Source organism: Oncorhynchus keta, chromosome 34 (assembly GCF_023373465.1).
Source record: "Oncorhynchus keta strain PuntledgeMale-10-30-2019 chromosome 34, Oket_V2, whole genome shotgun sequence".
Lineage (NCBI taxonomy): Eukaryota > Metazoa > Chordata > Actinopteri > Salmoniformes > Salmonidae > Oncorhynchus > Oncorhynchus keta.
Window position 1 is genome coordinate 5,010,716 of NC_068454.1, and position 18,492 is coordinate 5,029,207.

General features: G+C 41.8%; 1 protein-coding gene across 1 annotated transcript; it reads left to right on the forward strand.

Annotated features, from left to right (window-relative positions):
* The first annotated feature begins 10,183 nt into the window (after nt 1-10,183).
* LOC118375796 (testis-expressed protein 30-like) lies at nt 10,184-14,891 on the forward strand. The gene is made up of 5 exons (XM_035762401.2): nt 10,184-10,257; nt 10,368-10,613; nt 10,718-10,769; nt 13,141-13,355; nt 13,592-14,891. Exons 1-5 carry the CDS (start codon nt 10,240-10,242, stop codon nt 13,751-13,753), a joined length of 693 nt encoding a protein of 230 aa, XP_035618294.1. The 5' UTR covers nt 10,184-10,239; the 3' UTR covers nt 13,754-14,891.
* Nucleotides 14,892-18,492: the final 3,601 nt, after the last annotated feature.

Genomic DNA, 18,492 nt, shown 5'->3' on the forward strand with positions numbered 1-18,492 from the left:
TAGTAGCAGTGTGGTACTGGTGGTAGTAGTAGCAGTGTGCTACTGGTGGTAGTAGAAGTGTGCTACTGGTGGTAGTAGAAGTGTGGTAATGGGGGTAGTAGTAGCAGTGTGGTACTGGGGGTAGTAGTAGCAGTGTGGTACTGGTGGTAGTAGTAGCAGTGTGGTACTGGTGGTAGTAGTAGCAGTGTGGTAATGGGGGTAGTAGTAGTCTGACATGTCATCCCTCACTCCCCACCCCTGACATGTCATCCATCACTCCCCACCCCTGACATGTCATCCGTCACTCCCCACCCCTGACATGTCATCCGTCACTCCCCACCCCTGACATGTCATCCGTCACTCCCCACCCCTGACATGTCATCCGTCACTCCCCACCCCTGACATGTCATCCGTCACTCCCCACCCCTGACATGTCATCCGTCACTCCCCACCCCTGACATGTCATCCGTCACTCCCCACCCCTGACATGTCATCAGTCACTCCCCACCCCTGACATGTCATCCGTCACTCCCCACCCCTGACATGTCATCCGTCACTCCCCACCCCTGACATGTCATCCGTCACTCCCCCACCCCTGACATGTCATCAGTCACTCCCCATCCCTGACATGTCATCCATCACTCCCCACCCCTGACATGTCATCAGTCACTCCCCACCCCTGACATGTCATCCGTCACTCCCCACCCCTGACATGTCATCAGTCACTCCCCATCCCTGACATGTCATCCATCACTCCCCACCCCTGACATGTCATCAGTCACTCCCCACCCCTGACATGTCATCCGTCACTCCCCACCCCTGACATGTCATCCGTCACTCCCCACCCCTGACATGTCATCCGTCACTCCCCACCCCTGACATGTCATCCGTCACTCCCCACCCCTGACATGTCATCCGTCACTCCCCACCCCTGACATGTCATCCGTCACTCCCCACCCCTGACATGTCATCCGTCACTCCCCACCCCTGACATGTCATCCGTCACTCCCCACCCCTGACATGTCATCCGTCACTCCCCACCCCTGACATGTTTTTTTTTTTTTTGTATTTTGTATTGTCACACCTAATGGGGTATTATACTGTGTTGAATGTGTTTTCACACCTAATGGGGTATTATACCATGTTGAATGTGTTGTCACACCTAATGGGGTATTATACCATGTTGAATGTGTTTTCACACCTAATGGGGTATTATACCATGTTGAATGTGTTTTCACACCTAATGGGGTATTATACCATGTTGAATGTGTTTTCACACCTAATGGGGTATTATACCATGTTGAATGTGTTTTCACACCTAATGGGGTATTATACTGTGTTGAATGTGTTTTCACACCTAATGGGGTATTATACTGTGTTGAATGTGTTTTCACACCTAATGGGGTATTATACTGTGTTGAATGTGTTTTCACACCTAATGGGGTATTATACCATGTTGAATGTGCTTGAATTGTAACCTAATGGGGTATTATACCATGTTGAATGTGTTTTCACACCTAATGGGGTATTATACCATGTTGAATGTGTTTTCACACCTAATGGGGTATTATACTGTGTTGAATGTGTTGTCACACCTAATGGGGTATTATACTGTGTTGAATGTGTTTTCACACCTAATGGGGTATTATACCATGTTGAATGTGTTGTCACACCTAATGGGGTATTATACCATGTTGAATGTGTTTTCACACCTAATGGGGTATTATACCATGTTGAATGTGTTTTCACACCTAATGGGGTATTATACCATGTTGAATGTGTTTTCACACCTAATGGGGTATTATACCATGTTGAATGTGTTTTCACACCTAATGGGGTATTATACTGTGTTGAATGTGTTGTCACACCTAATGGGGTATTATACCATGTTGAATGTGTTTTCACACCTAATGGGGTATTATACCATGTTGAATGTGTTTTCACACCTAATGGGGTATTATACCATGTCGAATGTGTTTTCACACCTAATGGGGTATTATACCATGTTGTATGAGTTTTCACACCTAATGGGGTATTATACCATGTTGAATGTGTTTTCACACCTAATGGGGTATTATACTGTGTTGAATGTGTTTTCACACCTAATGGGGTATTATACCATGTTGAATGTGCTTGAATTGTAACCTAATGGGGTATTATACCATGTTGAATGTGTTTTCACACCTAATGGGGTATTATACCATGTTGAATGTGTTGTCACACCTAATGGGGTATTATACCATGTTGAATGTGTTTTCACACCTAATGGGGTATTATACCATGTTGAATGTGTTTTCACACCTAATGGGGTATTATACTGTGTTGAATGTGTTTTCACACCTAATGGGGTATTATACTGTGTTGAATGTGTTTTCACACCTAATGGGGTATTATACTGTGTTGAATGTGTTTTCACACCTAATGGGGTATTATACCATGTTGAATGTGCTTGAATTGTAACCTAATGGGGTATTATACCATGTTGAATGTGTTTTCACACCTAATGGGGTATTATACCATGTTGAATGTGTTTTCACACCTAATGGGGTATTATACTGTGTTGAATGTGTTGTCACACCTAATGGGGTATTATACTGTGTTGAATGTGTTTTCACACCTAATGGGGTATTATACCATGTTGAATGTGTTGTCACACCTAATGGGGTATTATACCATGTTGAATGTGTTTTCACACCTAATGGGGTATTATACCATGTTGAATGTGTTTTCACACCTAATGGGGTATTATACCATGTTGAATGTGTTTTCACACCTAATGGGGTATTATACCATGTTGAATGTGTTTTCACACCTAATGGGGTATTATACTGTGTTGAATGTGTTTTCACACCTAATGGGGTATTATACTGTGTTGAATGTGTTTTCACACCTAATGGGGTATTATACTGTGTTGAATGTGTTTTCACACCTAATGGGGTATTATACCATGTTGAATGTGCTTGAATTGTAACCTAATGGGGTATTATACCATGTTGAATGTGTTTTCACACCTAATGGGGTATTATACCATGTTGAATGTGTTTTCACACCTAATGGGGTATTATACTGTGTTGAATGTGTTGTCACACCTAATGGGGTATTATACTGTGTTGAATGTGTTTTCACACCTAATGGGGTATTATACCATGTTGAATGTGTTGTCACACCTAATGGGGTATTATACCATGTTGAATGTGTTTTCACACCTAATGGGGTATTATACCATGTTGAATGTGTTTTCACACCTAATGGGGTATTATACCATGTTGAATGTGTTTTCACACCTAATGGGGTATTATACCATGTTGAATGTGTTTTCACACCTAATGGGGTATTATACCATGTTGAATGTGTTTTCACACCTAATGGGGTATTATACCATGTTGAATGTGTTTTCACACCTAATGGGGTATTATACCATGTTGAATGTGTTTTCACACCTAATGGGGTATTATACCATGTTGAATGTGTTTTCACACCTAATGGGGTATTATACCATGTTGAATGTGTTTTCACACCTAATGGGGTATTATACCATGTTGAATGTGTTTTCACACCTAATGGGGTATTATACCATGTTGAATGTGTTTTCACACCTAATGGGGTATTATACCATGTTGAATGTGTTGTCACACCTAATGGGGTATTATACCATGTTGAATGTGTTTTCACACCTAATGGGGTATTATACCATGTTGAATGTGTTTTCACACCTAATGGGGTATTATACCATGTTGAATGTGTTTTCACACCTAATGGGGTATTATACCATGTTGAATGTGTTTTCACACCTAATGGGGTATTATACCATGTTGAATGTGTTTTCACACCTAATGGGGTATTATACCATGTTGAATGTGTTGTCACACCTAATGGGGTATTATACCATGTTGAATGTGTTTTCACACCTAATGGGGTATTATACCATGTTGAATGTGTTTTCACACCTAATGGGGTATTATACCATGTTGAATGTGTTTTCACACCTAATGGGGTATTATACCATGTTGAATGTGTTTTCACACCTAATGGGGTATTATACCATGTTGAATGTGTTTTCACACCTAATGGGGTATTATACCATGTTGAATGTGTTTTCACACCTAATGGGGTATTATACCATGTTGAATGTGTTTTCACACCTAATGGGGTATTATACCATGTTGAATGTGTTTTCACACCTAATGGGGTATTATACCATGTTGAATGTGTTTTCACACCTAATGGGGTATTATACCATGTTGAATGTGTTTTCACACCTAATGGGGTATTATACCATGTTGAATGTGTTTTCACACCTAATGGGGTATTATACCATGTTGAATGTGTTTTCACACCTAATGGGGTATTATACCATGTTGAATGTGTTTTCACACCTAATGGGGTATTATACTGTGTTGAATGTGTTTTCACACCTAATGGGGTATTATACCATGTTGAATGTGTTTTCACACCTAATGGGGTATTATACCATGTTGAATGTGTTGTCACACCTAATGGGGTATTATACCATGTTGAATGTCTTTGCATTGTAACCTAATGGGGTATTATACCATGTTGAATGTCTTTGCATTGTAACCTAATGGGGTATTATACCATGTTGAATGTCTTTGCATTGTAACCTAATGGGGTATTATACCATGTTGAATGTGTTTTCACACCTAATGGGGTATTATACCATGTTGAATGTGTTTTCACACCTAATGGGGTATTATACCATGTTGAATGTGTTGTCACACCTAATGGGGTATTATACCATGTTGAATGTCTTTGCATTGTAACCTAATGGGGTATTATACCATGTTGAATGTGTTTTCACACCTAATGGGGTATTATACCATGTTGAATGTGTTTTCACACCTAATGGGGTATTATACCATGTTGAATGTGTTTTCACACCTAATGGGGTATTATACCATGTTGAATGTGTTGTCACACCTAATGGGGTATTATACTGTGTTGAATGTGTTTTCACACCTAATGGGGTATTATACCATGTTGAATGTGTTTTCACACCTAATGGGGTATTATACCATGTTGAATGTGTTTTCACACCTAATGGGGTATTATACCATGTTGAATGTGTTTTCACACCTAATGGGGTATTATACCATGTTGAATGTGTTTTCACACCTAATGGGGTATTATACCATGTTGAATGTCTTTGCATTGTAACCTAATGGGGTATTATACCATGTTGAATGTGTTTTCACACCTAATGGGGTATTATACCATGTTGAATGTGTTTTCACACCTAATGGGGTATTATACCATGTTGAATGTCTTTGCATTGTAACCTAATGGGGTATTATACCATGTTGAATGTGTTTTCACACCTAATGGGGTATTATACTGTGTTGAATGTGTTGTCACACCTAATGGGGTATTATACCATGTTGAATGTGTTGTCACACCTAATGGGGTATTATACCATGTTGAATGTCTTTGCATTGTAACCTAATGGGGTATTATACCATGTTGAATGTGTTTTCACACCTAATGGGGTATTATACCATGTTGAATGTGTTTTCACACCTAATGGGGTATTATACCATGTTGAATGTGTTTTCACACCTAATGGGGTATTATACCATGTTGAATGTGTTTTCACACCTAATGGGGTATTATACCATGTTGAATGTGTTTTCACACCTAATGGGGTATTATACCATGTTGAATGTCTTTGCATTGTAACCTAATGGGGTATTATACTGTGTTGAATGTGTTTTCACACCTAATGGGGTATTATACCATGTTGAATGTGTTTTCACACCTAATGGGGTATTATACCATGTTGAATGTGTTTTCACACCTAATGGGGTATTATACCATGTTGAATGTGTTTTCACACCTAATGGGGTATTATACCATGTTGAATGTGTTTTCACACCTAATGGGGTATTATACCATGTTGAATGTGTTTTCACACCTAATGGGGTATTATACCATGTTGAATGTGTTTTCACACCTAATGGGGTATTATACCATGTTGAATGTGTTTTCACACCTAATGGGGTATTATACCATGTTGAATGTGTTTTCACACCTAATGGGGTATTATACCATGTTGAATGTGTTTTCACACCTAATGGGGTATTATACCATGTTGAATGTGTTTTCACACCTAATGGGGTATTATACCATGTTGAATGTGTTTTCACACCTAATGGGGTATTATACCATGTTGAATGTGTTTTCACACCTAATGGGGTATTATACCATGTTGAATGTGTTTTCACACCTAATGGGGTATTATACCATGTTGAATGTGTTTTCACACCTAATGGGGTATTATACCATGTTGAATGTGTTTTCACACCTAATGGGGTATTATACCATGTTGAATGTGTTTTCACACCTAATGGGGTATTATACCATGTTGAATGTGTTTTCACACCTAATGGGGTATTATACCATGTTGAATGTGTTTTCACACCTAATGGGGTATTATACCATGTTGAATGTGTTTCACACCTAATGGGGTATTATACCATGTTGAATGTGTTTTCACACCTAATGGGGTATTATACTGTGTTGAATGTGTTTTCACACCTAATGGGGTATTATACCATGTTGAATGTGTTTTCACACCTAATGGGGTATTATACCATGTTGAATGTGTTTTCACACCTAATGGGGTATTATACCATGTTGAATGTGTTGTCACACCTAATGGGGTATTATACCATGTTGAATGTCTTTGCATTGTAACCTAATGGGGTATTATACCATGTTGAATGTCTTTGCATTGTAACCTAATGGGGTATTATACCATGTTGAATGTCTTTGCATTGTAACCTAATGGGGTATTATACCATGTTGAATGTGTTTTCACACCTAATGGGGTATTATACCATGTTGAATGTGTTTTCACACCTAATGGGGTATTATACCATGTTGAATGTGTTGTCACACCTAATGGGGTATTATACCATGTTGAATGTCTTTGCATTGTAACCTAATGGGGTATTATACCATGTTGAATGTGTTTTCACACCTAATGGGGTATTATACCATGTTGAATGTCTTTGCATTGTAACCTAATGGGGTATTATACCATGTTGAATGTCTTTGAATTGTAACCTAATGGGGTATTATACCATGTTGAATGTGTTTTCACACCTAATGGGGTATTATACCATGTTGAATGTCTTTGCATTGTAACCTAATGGGGTATTATACCATGTTGAATGTCTTTGCATTGTAACCTAATGGGGTATTATACCATGTTGAATGTGTTTTCACACCTAATGGGGTATTATACCATGTTGAATGTGTTTTCACACCTAATGGGGTATTATACCATGTTGAATGTGTTTTCACACCTAATGGGGTATTATACCATGTTGAATGTGTTTTCACACCTAATGGGGTATTATACCATGTTGAATGTGTTTTCACACCTAATGGGGTATTATACCATGTTGAATGTGTTTTCACACCTAATGGGGTATTATACTGTGTTGAATGTGTTTTCACACCTAATGGGGTATTATACCATGTTGAATGTGTTTTCACACCTAATGGGGTATTATACCATGTTGAATGTGTTTTCACACCTAATGGGGTATTATACCATGTTGAATGTGTTTTCACACCTAATGGGGTATTATACCATGTTGAATGTGTTTTCACACCTAATGGGGTATTATACCATGTTGAATGTGTTTTCACACCTAATGGGGTATTATACCATGTTGAATGTGTTTTCACACCTAATGGGGTATTATACCATGTTGAATGTGTTTTCACACCTAATGGGGTATTATACTGTGTTGAATGTGTTTTCACACCTAATGGGGTATTATACCATGTTGAATGTGTTTTCACACCTAATGGGGTATTATACCATGTTGAATGTGTTTTCACACCTAATGGGGTATTATACCATGTTGAATGTGTTTTCACACCTAATGGGGTATTATACTGTGTTGAATGTGTTGTCACACCTAATGGGGTATTATACCATGTTGAATGTGTTTTCACACCTAATGGGGTATTATACCATGTTGAATGTGTTTTCACACCTAATGGGGTATTATACTGTGTTGAATGTGTTGTCACACCTAATGGGGTATTATACCATGTTGAATGTGTTTTCACACCTAATGGGGTATTATACCATGTTGAATGTGTTGTCACACCTAATGGGGTATTATACCATGTTGAATGTCTTTGCATTGTAACCTAATGGGGTATTATACCATGTTGAATGTGTTTTCACACCTAATGGGGTATTATACCATGTTGAATGTGTTTTCACACCTAATGGGGTATTATACCATGTTGAATGTGTTTTCACACCTAATGGGGTATTATACCATGTTGAATGTGTTTTCACACCTAATGGGGTATTATACCATGTTGAATGTGTTTTCACACCTAATGGGGTATTATACCATGTTGAATGTGTTTTCACACCTAATGGGGTAATATACCATGTTGAATGTGTTTTCACACCTAATGGGGTATTATATATATATATATACCATGTTGAATGTGTTGTCACACCTAATGGGGTATTATACCATGTTGAATGTGTTTTCACACCTAATGGGGTATTATACCATGTTGAATGTGTTTTCACACCTAATGGGGTATTATACTGTGTTGAATGTGTTGTCACACCTAATGGGGTATTATACCATGTCGAATGTGTTTTCACACCTAATGGGGTATTATACCATGTTGAATGTGTTTTCACACCTAATGGGGTATTATACTGTGTTGAATGTGCTTGAATTGTAACCTAATGGGGTATTATACCATGTGGTGAAACAAGAGTCGTTGTCTGTTCTTTTGAGTTTTGATGTTGAGCCTTTTGCCCGACAAAGTGACGTTAGGAAATATAAGTTATCCTGTATGAGCTTTAGTGCTGAATACATAACGTTACAGGTGACAAGCTTATGGGCATGTGGGTAGCAGTGTGTAGGAGGGAGATTCCTGGGTGGGTGAAGTGTGCAGAAGAGCATGTGGGTAGCAGTGTGTAGGAGGGATATTCCTGGGTGGGTGAAGTGGGCAGCAGTGTGTAGGATGGAGATTCCTGGGTGGGTGAAGTGTGCAGAAGAGCATGTGGGTAGCAATGTGTAGGAGGGAGATTCCTGGGTGGGTGAAGTGTGCAGAAGAGCATGTGGGTAGCAGTGTGTAGGAGGGAGATTCCTGGGTGGGTGAAGTGTGCAGAAGAGCATGTGGGTAGCAGTGTGTAGGAGGGAGATTCCTGGGTGGGTGAAGTGTGCAGAAGAGCATGTGGGTAGCAGTGTGTAGGAGGGATATTCCTGGGTGGGTGAAGTGGGCAGCAGTGTGTAGGATGGAGATTCCTGGGTGGGTGAAGTGTGCAGAAGAGCATGTGGGTAGCAATGTGTAGGAGGGAGATTCCTGGGTGGGTGAAGTGTGCAGAAGAGCATGCGACAGAGGAATGTGTAGTTTTGGGGAAAGAAGCGGTATGAGTTAATAACAGGGGTGCCCGTGGGGATGGGGATTTGAAGTGTCCGGTGCGAGAGAGGCAGTTGGAGTTTTGGGGAAAGAAGCAGTATGAGTTAATAACAGGGGTGCCCGTGGGGCTGGGGATTTGAAGTGTCCGATGCGAGAGAGGCAGTTGGAGTTTTGGGGAAAGAAGCAGTATGAGTTAATAACAGGGGTGCCTGTGGGGATAGGGATTTTGAAGTGTCCGATGCGAGAGAGGCAGTTGGAGTTTTCCAGAAGGTGGAGAAGTGCAGAAGATGTCGTGTGCTGAGGCAGTGAAGAAAGGAGAGGAGGATGGGTTAAGGGGGAAGGATTCTGAGAGGATCCCAGTGAGTTGTAGATCTCTATCAGAGGGATAAATCAATATGCTTCAGTGAGATTATCTTCTTAGCTTTCAAATCAATGGTTATCAACTCTACCACAGAAATGGAATGTAAGTGACAGACAATTGAGGTGGAGAGAAGTATTTGGGTGTACGAGACTTGACGCCAGAAGACTTACAGGGTGTGTTGAGTGGTGGATTTAAATATAGATAGATAAATAGATAGATTTAAATAGTGGATTAGGGTGGTGTCCCATCCTATCAGGTTGTTGACCTGAGGTAGGACTAAATAGATTTAAATAGTGGAGTATTGTGGTGCCCTGTTAGATGATAGGGTATTTAGTTATTGATTTTATTTTTTTCAAGCAAAGTATAAGGGAGTTGCACTTCTGTCCAGTAGGTGGCAGTAATGCTACATTTATTAGATGCCCACCGCCGTTAACCCTCATTGAAGAAGAAGACAAGACAATAACGACATGGAAACGTATCAAGAGGTAAAATGTTTATGTTGACGATTGATACAAGTTATACAGTTTATGTAAGTATTTGATAGAATACATGGCCAAGCATAAATGACTCACTAACTCAATAATGACTTTTACAGGACAGCTTGAACATCATTTTTGGTAAAAAACAAATCGTTGCTGTCAGAGTTGTGTTGAGCGTCCCTGTGAACGTAAGTGCTGTACGGACCGCTGTCATCGTGACGCACGGGACTGGAGGGGACGTCAACCTAAAGCATTTGGTTTCTCTGGCTCGTGTGCTTGCGTCGAATGGTCTGCTATGTCTTCGCTTCACGTGTAAAGGTTTAAACCTGATTTACAGAGTGAAGGCTTACAATGCTGTTTTGGTAAGAATTATTTGTGAATTCCAGATTTGTGCATTGTCTTCATAGTTAAGAATAACACGAGAGTTTGTGTGTCATTTATGGGAATATTATGTTTTATTTTGCAGGAACACTTGAAATATCTTAAGAAATTCACAATCAGACAAATATTCTTTGTTGGTAAGTAAGCAAACCATAAAAAAAAAAACTAAATGAAGCCCTCAATTGGCCTGATATATTTCCCAGTTATGAGCCATGTGATAAGGCTGTCATGTAACAACAAACCAATTTAACCACATCATTCTGGAAGATATTTTCAATCTGTATTTGCACATAGCTCTCTGGTCTACTGTATCTCTGACCCCTGGTCTACTGTATCTCTGACCCCTGGTCTACTGTACATCTGACCCCTGGTCTACTGTATCTCTGACCCCTGGTCTACTGTATCTCTGACCCCTGGTCTGCTGAATCTCTGACCCCTGGTCTACTGTATCTCTGACCCCTGGTCTACTGTATCTCTGACCCCTGGTCTACTGTATCTCTGACCCCTGGTCTACTGTATCTCTGACCCCTGGTCTACTGTATCTCTGACCCCTGGTCTACTGAATCTCTGACCCCTGGTCTACTGTTTCTCTGACCCCTGGTCTACTGTATCTCTGACCCCTGGTCTACTGTATCTCTGACCCCTGGTCTACTGTACATCTGACCCCTGGTATCACTGACCCCTGGTCTACTGTTCTCTGACCCCTGGTCTACTGTATCACTGACCCCTGGTCTACTGTATCTCTGACCCCTGGTCTACTGAATCTCTGACCCCTGGTCTACTGTATCTCTGACCCCTGGTCTACTGTACTGATCTGATCTCTGACCCCTGGTCTACTGATCTCTGATCTCTGACCCCTGGTCTACTGTGACCCCTGGTCTCTGATCTCTGACCCTGGTCTACTGTATCTCTGACCCCTGGTCTACTGAATCTCTGACCCCTGGTCTACTGTATCTCTGACCCCTGGTCTACTGTTCCTCTGACCCCTGGTCTACTGTATCACTGACCCCTGGTCTACTGTATCTCTGACCCCTGGTCTACTGTATCTCTGACCCCTGGTCTACTGTACATCTGACCCTGGTCTACTGTACATCTGACCCCTGGTCTACTGTATCTCTGACCCCTGGTCTACTGTACATCTGACCCCTGGTCTACTGAATCTCTGACCCCTGGTCTGACTGGTCTATCTCTGACCCCTGGTCTACTGTACATCTGACCCCTGGTCTACTGAATCTCTGACCCCTGGTCTACCCCTGTACATCTGACCCCTGGTCTACTGTATTACTGACCCCTTGTCTACTGAATCTCTGACCCCCCTGGTCTACTGTGACCCTGGTCACTGACCCCTTGTCTACTGAATCTCTGACCCCTGGTCTGACTGTATCACTGACCCCTGGTCTACTGTTCCTCTGACCCCTGGTCTACTGTACATCTGACCCCTGGTCTACTGTATCACTGACCCTTGTCTACTGAATCTCTGACCCCTGGTCTACTGAATCTCTGACCCCTGGTCTACTGTATCACTGACCCCTGGTCTACTGTATTACTGACCCCTTGTCTGACCCCTGGTCTGAATCTCTGACCCCTGGTCTAGTATCACTGACCCTGGTCTACTGAATTCCTCTGACCCCTGGTCTACTGTATTACTGACCCCTTGTCTACTGTATCTCTGACCCCTGGTCTACTGAATCTCTGACCCCTGGTCTACTGTATCACTGACCCCTGGTCTACTGTATCATGTTCTGACCCCTGTTCTACTGTACATCTGACCCTGGTCTACTGAATCTCTGACCCCTGGTCTACTGTATAAATCTCTGACCCCTGGTCTACTGTATCTCTGACCCCTGGTCTACTGTATCTCTGACCCCTGGTCTACTAAAGATATCACCTGACCCCTGGTCTACTGTTCCTCTCACCCCTGGTCTACTGTATCACTGAGGCTCCCCTGGTCTACATCTGTATCACTGACCCCTTGTCTACTGAATCTCTGACATCCCTGGTCTACTGAATCTCTGACCTCTGGTCTACTGTACATCTGACCCCTGGTCTACTGAATCTCTGACCCCTGGTCTACTGTATCTCTGACCCCTGGTCTACTGTACATCTGACCCCTGGTCTACTGAATTTCTGACACCTGACCCCTGGTCTACTGAATCTCTGACCCCTTGTCTATTGTACCTCTTCACCAGGCAGGGATGTATGTACCGGTATATTTTTCTGAGTATTAGTGGTTACTGATGTCATTAGTCACTGTGTTAGAGGTTACAGTATAAAGATACACATCATGTTGACCTGGTGGAGGCTCCTCACTGTGTTAGAGGTTACAGTATAAAGATACACATCATGTTGACCTGGTGGAGGCTCCTCACTGTGTTAGAGGTTACAGTATAAAGATACACATCATGTTGACCTGGTGGAGGCTCCTCACTGTGTTAGAGGTTACAGTATAAAGATACACATCATGTTGACCTGGTGGAGGCTCCTCACTGTGTCCCCTCCCCACTTCAGGACGTTCTCTTGGGGCTCGAGCTGCCTCTGCTCTGGCCAGGCAGCTCAGTGTTCGACCAGAGGATGCAGTAGCAGGCCTCGTCTGTCTGTCCTTCCCCCTACACCCTCCAGGACAGACCCACGGCCATCGCCAGCGGAGCGAGGACCTCCGGGGGTTGCCTACGGAGGTGCCTGTGTTGTTTCTGTCTGGCACTGCAGACAACATGTGTGAGAAGGTGAGAATGGCGTTGGGCGTCTTTATGGACCTTTTGCATAAATGACAGCCGATCGGAGTGTCGTGATCAGACAGAAACCGTAACAACACACCTCTATTTTTAATAGTTTTATTTTTTATTCTGTGTGATAGTTTATTGATTTTTAGTTTTTTAAACTGATAGGTTGGAGAAAAAAAAAAAAAACATATACTCCCAATGTTGTGTTTCTGCAATAATGATATCCTCCGTGTGTCCAGATCCTTCTGGAGGATGTCGTTAAAGAGATGAGGTGTCCAACGACTGTTGGCTGGGTTGAAGGAGGCAACCATGGGCTCATAGTGAAGGGAAGGACAGAGGAGTCTGTCCAGGATGAAGTCATCGCACATGTCTTATCATGGATTTTGGAACGAATTGCATGACTCTTGATCCTAAAGTTGTTGTTGCTCCACACATTCCATAGTGTGTTATCAGTGTAATGTTATGAATATGTTGTGTTTATAATGTAGAAGAAATATATACTTTTATATATATATATATATATATATTTTATAAATTAATTTTTTGGGCTAAAGGTATTGACAGATGTGCAGTGAAGAATACACTGTGCGGGGTGCTTCTCTGAAACTGAATGGTGCCTTTTAGTGGAGTGTGTTCAGGGAAGACAAACCTCCCCAAATATCAGTGTACAAAATTACAAAATTAAATCGAGTTGTATTTTTGTCACGTTGCGCCGAATTACAACTGTGAAAGTGTCAAATCCCAATTGAGAACAGAATTTTTTTTTCAATTGTTGCACCTCGTTGTGTTGTTGTCCTCTGGTGGCTAGCTAGCCAGCTAGCTAAATTTGTCCCTTTCCTAAATTATTTTTATTTTTTTAACCTTTATTTTACTAGGCAAGTCAGTTAAGAACAAATTCTTATTTTCAATGACGGCCTAGGAACAGTGGGTTAACTACCTTGTTCAGGGGCAGAACGACCTTTCGGTTACTAGTCCAACGCTCTAACCACTAGGCTACGCTGCCGCCCCATGGATGGAGATAAGGATTTGGACTTGTGGTTTTACTTAATTCTCCGTACCGGCCAATGATTATAAAGGCGATTCTGATCCAACCATTAATTCATACATTGTTTACCTGGCCTGAGAGAATAGAAGTTCAATATGTAGCTAGATGTAGAAGGCTAATGTTAACTAGCTAACGTTGGAAGTTAGGCTAGCGAGCAAGCATTTTAGCCAGGTAGCCGAGGACAACAAAAACTGAAAGTGTGTACTGTAGGGTGATAGATCGTTTCAGCAACATGAGAGGAGGATGGCATTGATGTTTCTCTACATGTATAGTGAGAGAGAGATAGAGGAGGCAGCTCCTGTTTTCTTTGCGACTTGTGATAACGCTCTGTGGTTCTATATCAATAGTTGTTTAGAGGTCCGAAAATGTCTGAAACAGCTTGATTGACCATTGCTGTTATGTCACGTTACTTACTGTACATGCAATATGCTTTGTGGACGTCACTGGACAAGAGGTTGCCATTTTGTAATAAAACTAAAATGAGGTTGAATTTATTCTGCCGCTGTGTCTTCTTATTGTCTCGGCCTTTAGGCCTCTAATATACATCAGGGTCGCAAGGCAGGTGGATTAACAGGTTATAGAGCAGACAGCGCAATTATCACAACACATCGTTGTCTTTAGGTCTCTCTTTATGTAGTGTTGGGTTGTCTCTCTTTATGTAGTGTTTAGGTCTCTCTTTATGTAGTGTTTAGGTCTCTCTTTATGTAGTGTTGGGTTGTCTCTCTTTATGTAGTGTTGTGGTGTCTCTTTATGTAGTGTTGTGTTGTCTCTCTTTATGTAGTGTTGTGGTGTCTCTTTATGTAGTGTTGTGTTGTCTCTCTTTATGTAGTGTTTAGGTCTCTCTTTATGTAGTCTTTAGGTCTCTCTTTATGTAGTCTTTAGGTCTCTCTTTATGTAGTGTTGGGTTGTCTCTATGTAGTCTTTAGGTCTCTCTTTATGTAGTCTTTAGGTCTCTCTTTATGTAGTGTTGGGTTGTCTCTATGTAGTCTTTAGGTCTCTCTTTATGTAGTCTTTAGGTCTCTCTTTATGTAGTGTTGGGTTGTCTCTATGTAGTCTTTAGGTCTCTCTTTATGTAGTCTTTAGGTCTCTCTTTATGTAGTGTTGGGTTGTCTCTATGTAGTCTTTAGGTCTCTCTTTATGTATTCTTTCGGTCTCTCTTTATGTAGTGTTGAGGTCTCTCTTTATGTAGTGTTTAGGTCTCTCTTTGTGTAGTCTTTAGGTCTCTCTTTATGTAGTCTTTCGGTCTCTCTTTATGTAGTCTTTAGGTCTCTCTTTATGTAGTGTTGAGGTCTCTCTTTATGTAGTCTTTAGGTCTCTCTTTATGTAGTGTTGGGTTGTCTCTATGTAGTCTTTAGGTCTCTCTCTATGTAGTCTTTAGGTCTCTCTTTATGTAGTTTTTAGGTCTCTCTTTATGTAGTGTTGAGGTCTCTCTTGTCGTGATGTGTTTTGTTGTCCTATATTTCTTAATCCCAGTCCCCGTCCCAACAGGAGGCCTTTTGCCTTTTTGGTAGGCCGTCATTGTAAATAAGTATTTGTTTTTAACTGACTTGCCTAGATAAATAAGGATTAAATAAATAAATAGGTTGTAGGCAGGGTAGCCTAGTGGTTAGAGTGTTGGACTAGTAACCGGAAGGTTAGAAGTGTGGTTGGGGTGGTATGCGTAGTAGAAGTGTAGTAGGGGTAGTGGTAGTAGTAGAAGTGTGGTTGGGGTAGTAGTAGTAGTAGAAGTGTAGTAGGGGTAGTGGTAGTAGTAGAAGTGTGGTTAGGGTAGTAGTAGTAGACGTGTGGTTGGGGTGGTGGTAGTAGAAGTGTAGTAGGGGTGGTGGTAGGGGTAGAAGTGTGGTACTGGTGATTGGGGTAGAAGTGTGGTACTGGTGGTAGTAGAAGTGTGGTATTGGTGGTAGTAGAAGTGTGGTACTGGTGGTAGTAGAAGTGTGGTACTGGTGGTAGTAGAATTGTGGTACTGGTGGTAGTAGAAGTGTGGTGCTGGTGGTAGTAGTAGCAGTGTGCTACTGGGGGTGGTAGTAGCAGTGTGCTACTGGTGGTAGTAGTAGAAGTGTGCTACTGGTGGTAGTAGTAGAAGTGTGCTACTGGTGGTAGTAGAAGTGTGCTACTGGTGGTAGTAGTAGAAGTGTGCTACTGGTGGTAGTAGAAGTGTGCTACTGGTGGTAGTAGTAGAAGTGTGGTACTGGTGGTAGTAGAAGTGTGGTACTGGTGGTAGTAGTAGAAGTGTGGTACTGGTGGTAGTAGTAGCAGTGTGCTACTGGTGGTAGTAGTAGAAGTGTGCTACTGGTGGTAGTAGTAGAAGTGTGCTACTGGTGGTAGTAGAAGTGTGCTACTGGTGGTAGTAGAAGTGTGCTACTGGTGGTAGTAGTAGCAGTGTGGTAATGGGGTAGTAGTAGCAGTGTGGTACTGGTGGTAGTAGTAGCAGTGTGGTACTGGTGGTAGTAGTAGCAGTGTGGTACTGGTGGTAGTAGTAGAAGTGTGCTACTGGTGGTAGTAGTAGAAGTGTGGTAGGGGTGGTGTTAGTAGAATTGTGGTACTGGTGGTAGTAGAAGTGTGGTGCTGGTGGTAGTAGTAGCAGTGTGCTACTGGTGGTAGTAGCAGTGTGCTACTGGTGGTAGTAGTAGAAGTGTGCTACTGGTGGTAGTAGTAGAAGTGTGCTACTGGTGGTAGTAGAAGTGTGCTACTGGTGGTAGTAGTAGAAGTGTGCTACTGGTGGTAGTAGTAGAAGTGTGCTACTGGTGGTAGTAGTAGAAGTGTGCTACTGGTGGTAGTAGAAGTGTGGTACTGGTGGTAGTAGAAGTGTGGTACTGGTGGTAGTAGTAGCAGTGTGGTAATGGGGGTAGTAGTAGAAGTGTGTTACTGGTAGTAGTAGAAGTGTGTTACTGGTGGTAGTAGTAGAAGTGTATTACTGGTGGTAGTAGTAGAAGTGTGTTACTGGTAGTAGTAGAAGTGTGTTACTGGTGGTAGTAGTAGAAGTGTGTTACTGGTGGTAGTAGTAGAAGTGTGTTACTGGTGGTAGTAGTAGAAGTGTGTTACTGGGGGTAGTAGTAGAAGTGTGTTACTGGTAGTAGTAGCAGTGTGGTAATGGGGGTAGTAGTAGAAGTGTGTTACTGGTAGTAGTAGAAGTGTGTTACTGGTGGTAGTAGTAGAAGTGTGCTACTGGTGGTAGTAGTAGAAGTGTGCTACTGGTGGTAGTAGAAGTGTGCTACTGGTGGTAGTAGAAGTGTGCTACTGGTGGTAGTAGAAGTGTGTTACTGGTGGTAGTAGTAGAAGTGTGTTACTGGTGGTAGTAGTAGAAGTGTGTTACTGGTAGTAGTAGAAGTGTGTTACTGGTGGTAGTAGTAGAAGTGTGTTACTGGTAGTAGTAGAAGTGTATTACTGGTGGTAGTAGTAGAAGTGTATTACTGGTGGTAGTAGTAGAAGTGTGTTACTGGTAGTAGTAGAAGTGTGTTACTGGTGGTAGTAGTAGCAGTGTGGTACTGGTGGTAGTAGTAGAAGTGTGTTACTGGTGGTAGTAGTAGCAGTGTGGTACTGGTGGTAGTAGTAGAAGTGTGTTACTGGTAGTAGTAGAAGTGTGTTACTGGTGGTAGTAGTAGCAGTGTGGTACTGGTGGTAGTAGTAGAAGTGTGTTACTGGTAGTAGTAGAAGTGTGTTACTGGTGGTAGTAGTAGAAGTGTGTTACTGGTGGTAGTAGTAGAAGTGTGTTACTGGTGGTAGTAGTAGCAGTGTGGTACTGGTGGTAGTAGTAGAAGTGTGTTACTGGTAGTAGTAGCAGTGTGTTACTGGTGGTAGTAGTAGAAGTGTGTTACTGGTAGTAGTAGCAGTGTGCTACTGGTGGTAGTAGTAGCAGTGTGGTACTGGTGGTAGTAGTAGAAGTGTGTTACTGGTAGTAGTAGAAGTGTGTTACTGGTAGTAGTAGAAGTGTATTACTGGTGGTAGTAGTAGACTACACGTCTACACCTGCATCAGGGATGACCCTTGTTCTCATCATGTGATGGTTACAATGACGTTGTAAGGAAGGGTGTGTCTCTTGACAAATACGAACTTCACTATCGGTTTATGTCCTCAAACAACAATGCCTGTGTAATT

Bases quoted from the DNA above. Each gene is read 5' to 3' on its own strand.
- LOC118375796 (XM_035762401.2), top strand. The intron at 10,770-13,140 runs GTAAGTAAGCAA...TCCCCACTTCAG, and splicing joins CAGACAAATATTCTTTGTTG to GACGTTCTCTTGGGGCTCGA. The intron at 13,356-13,591 runs GTGAGAATGGCG...CCGTGTGTCCAG, and splicing joins CAGACAACATGTGTGAGAAG to ATCCTTCTGGAGGATGTCGT.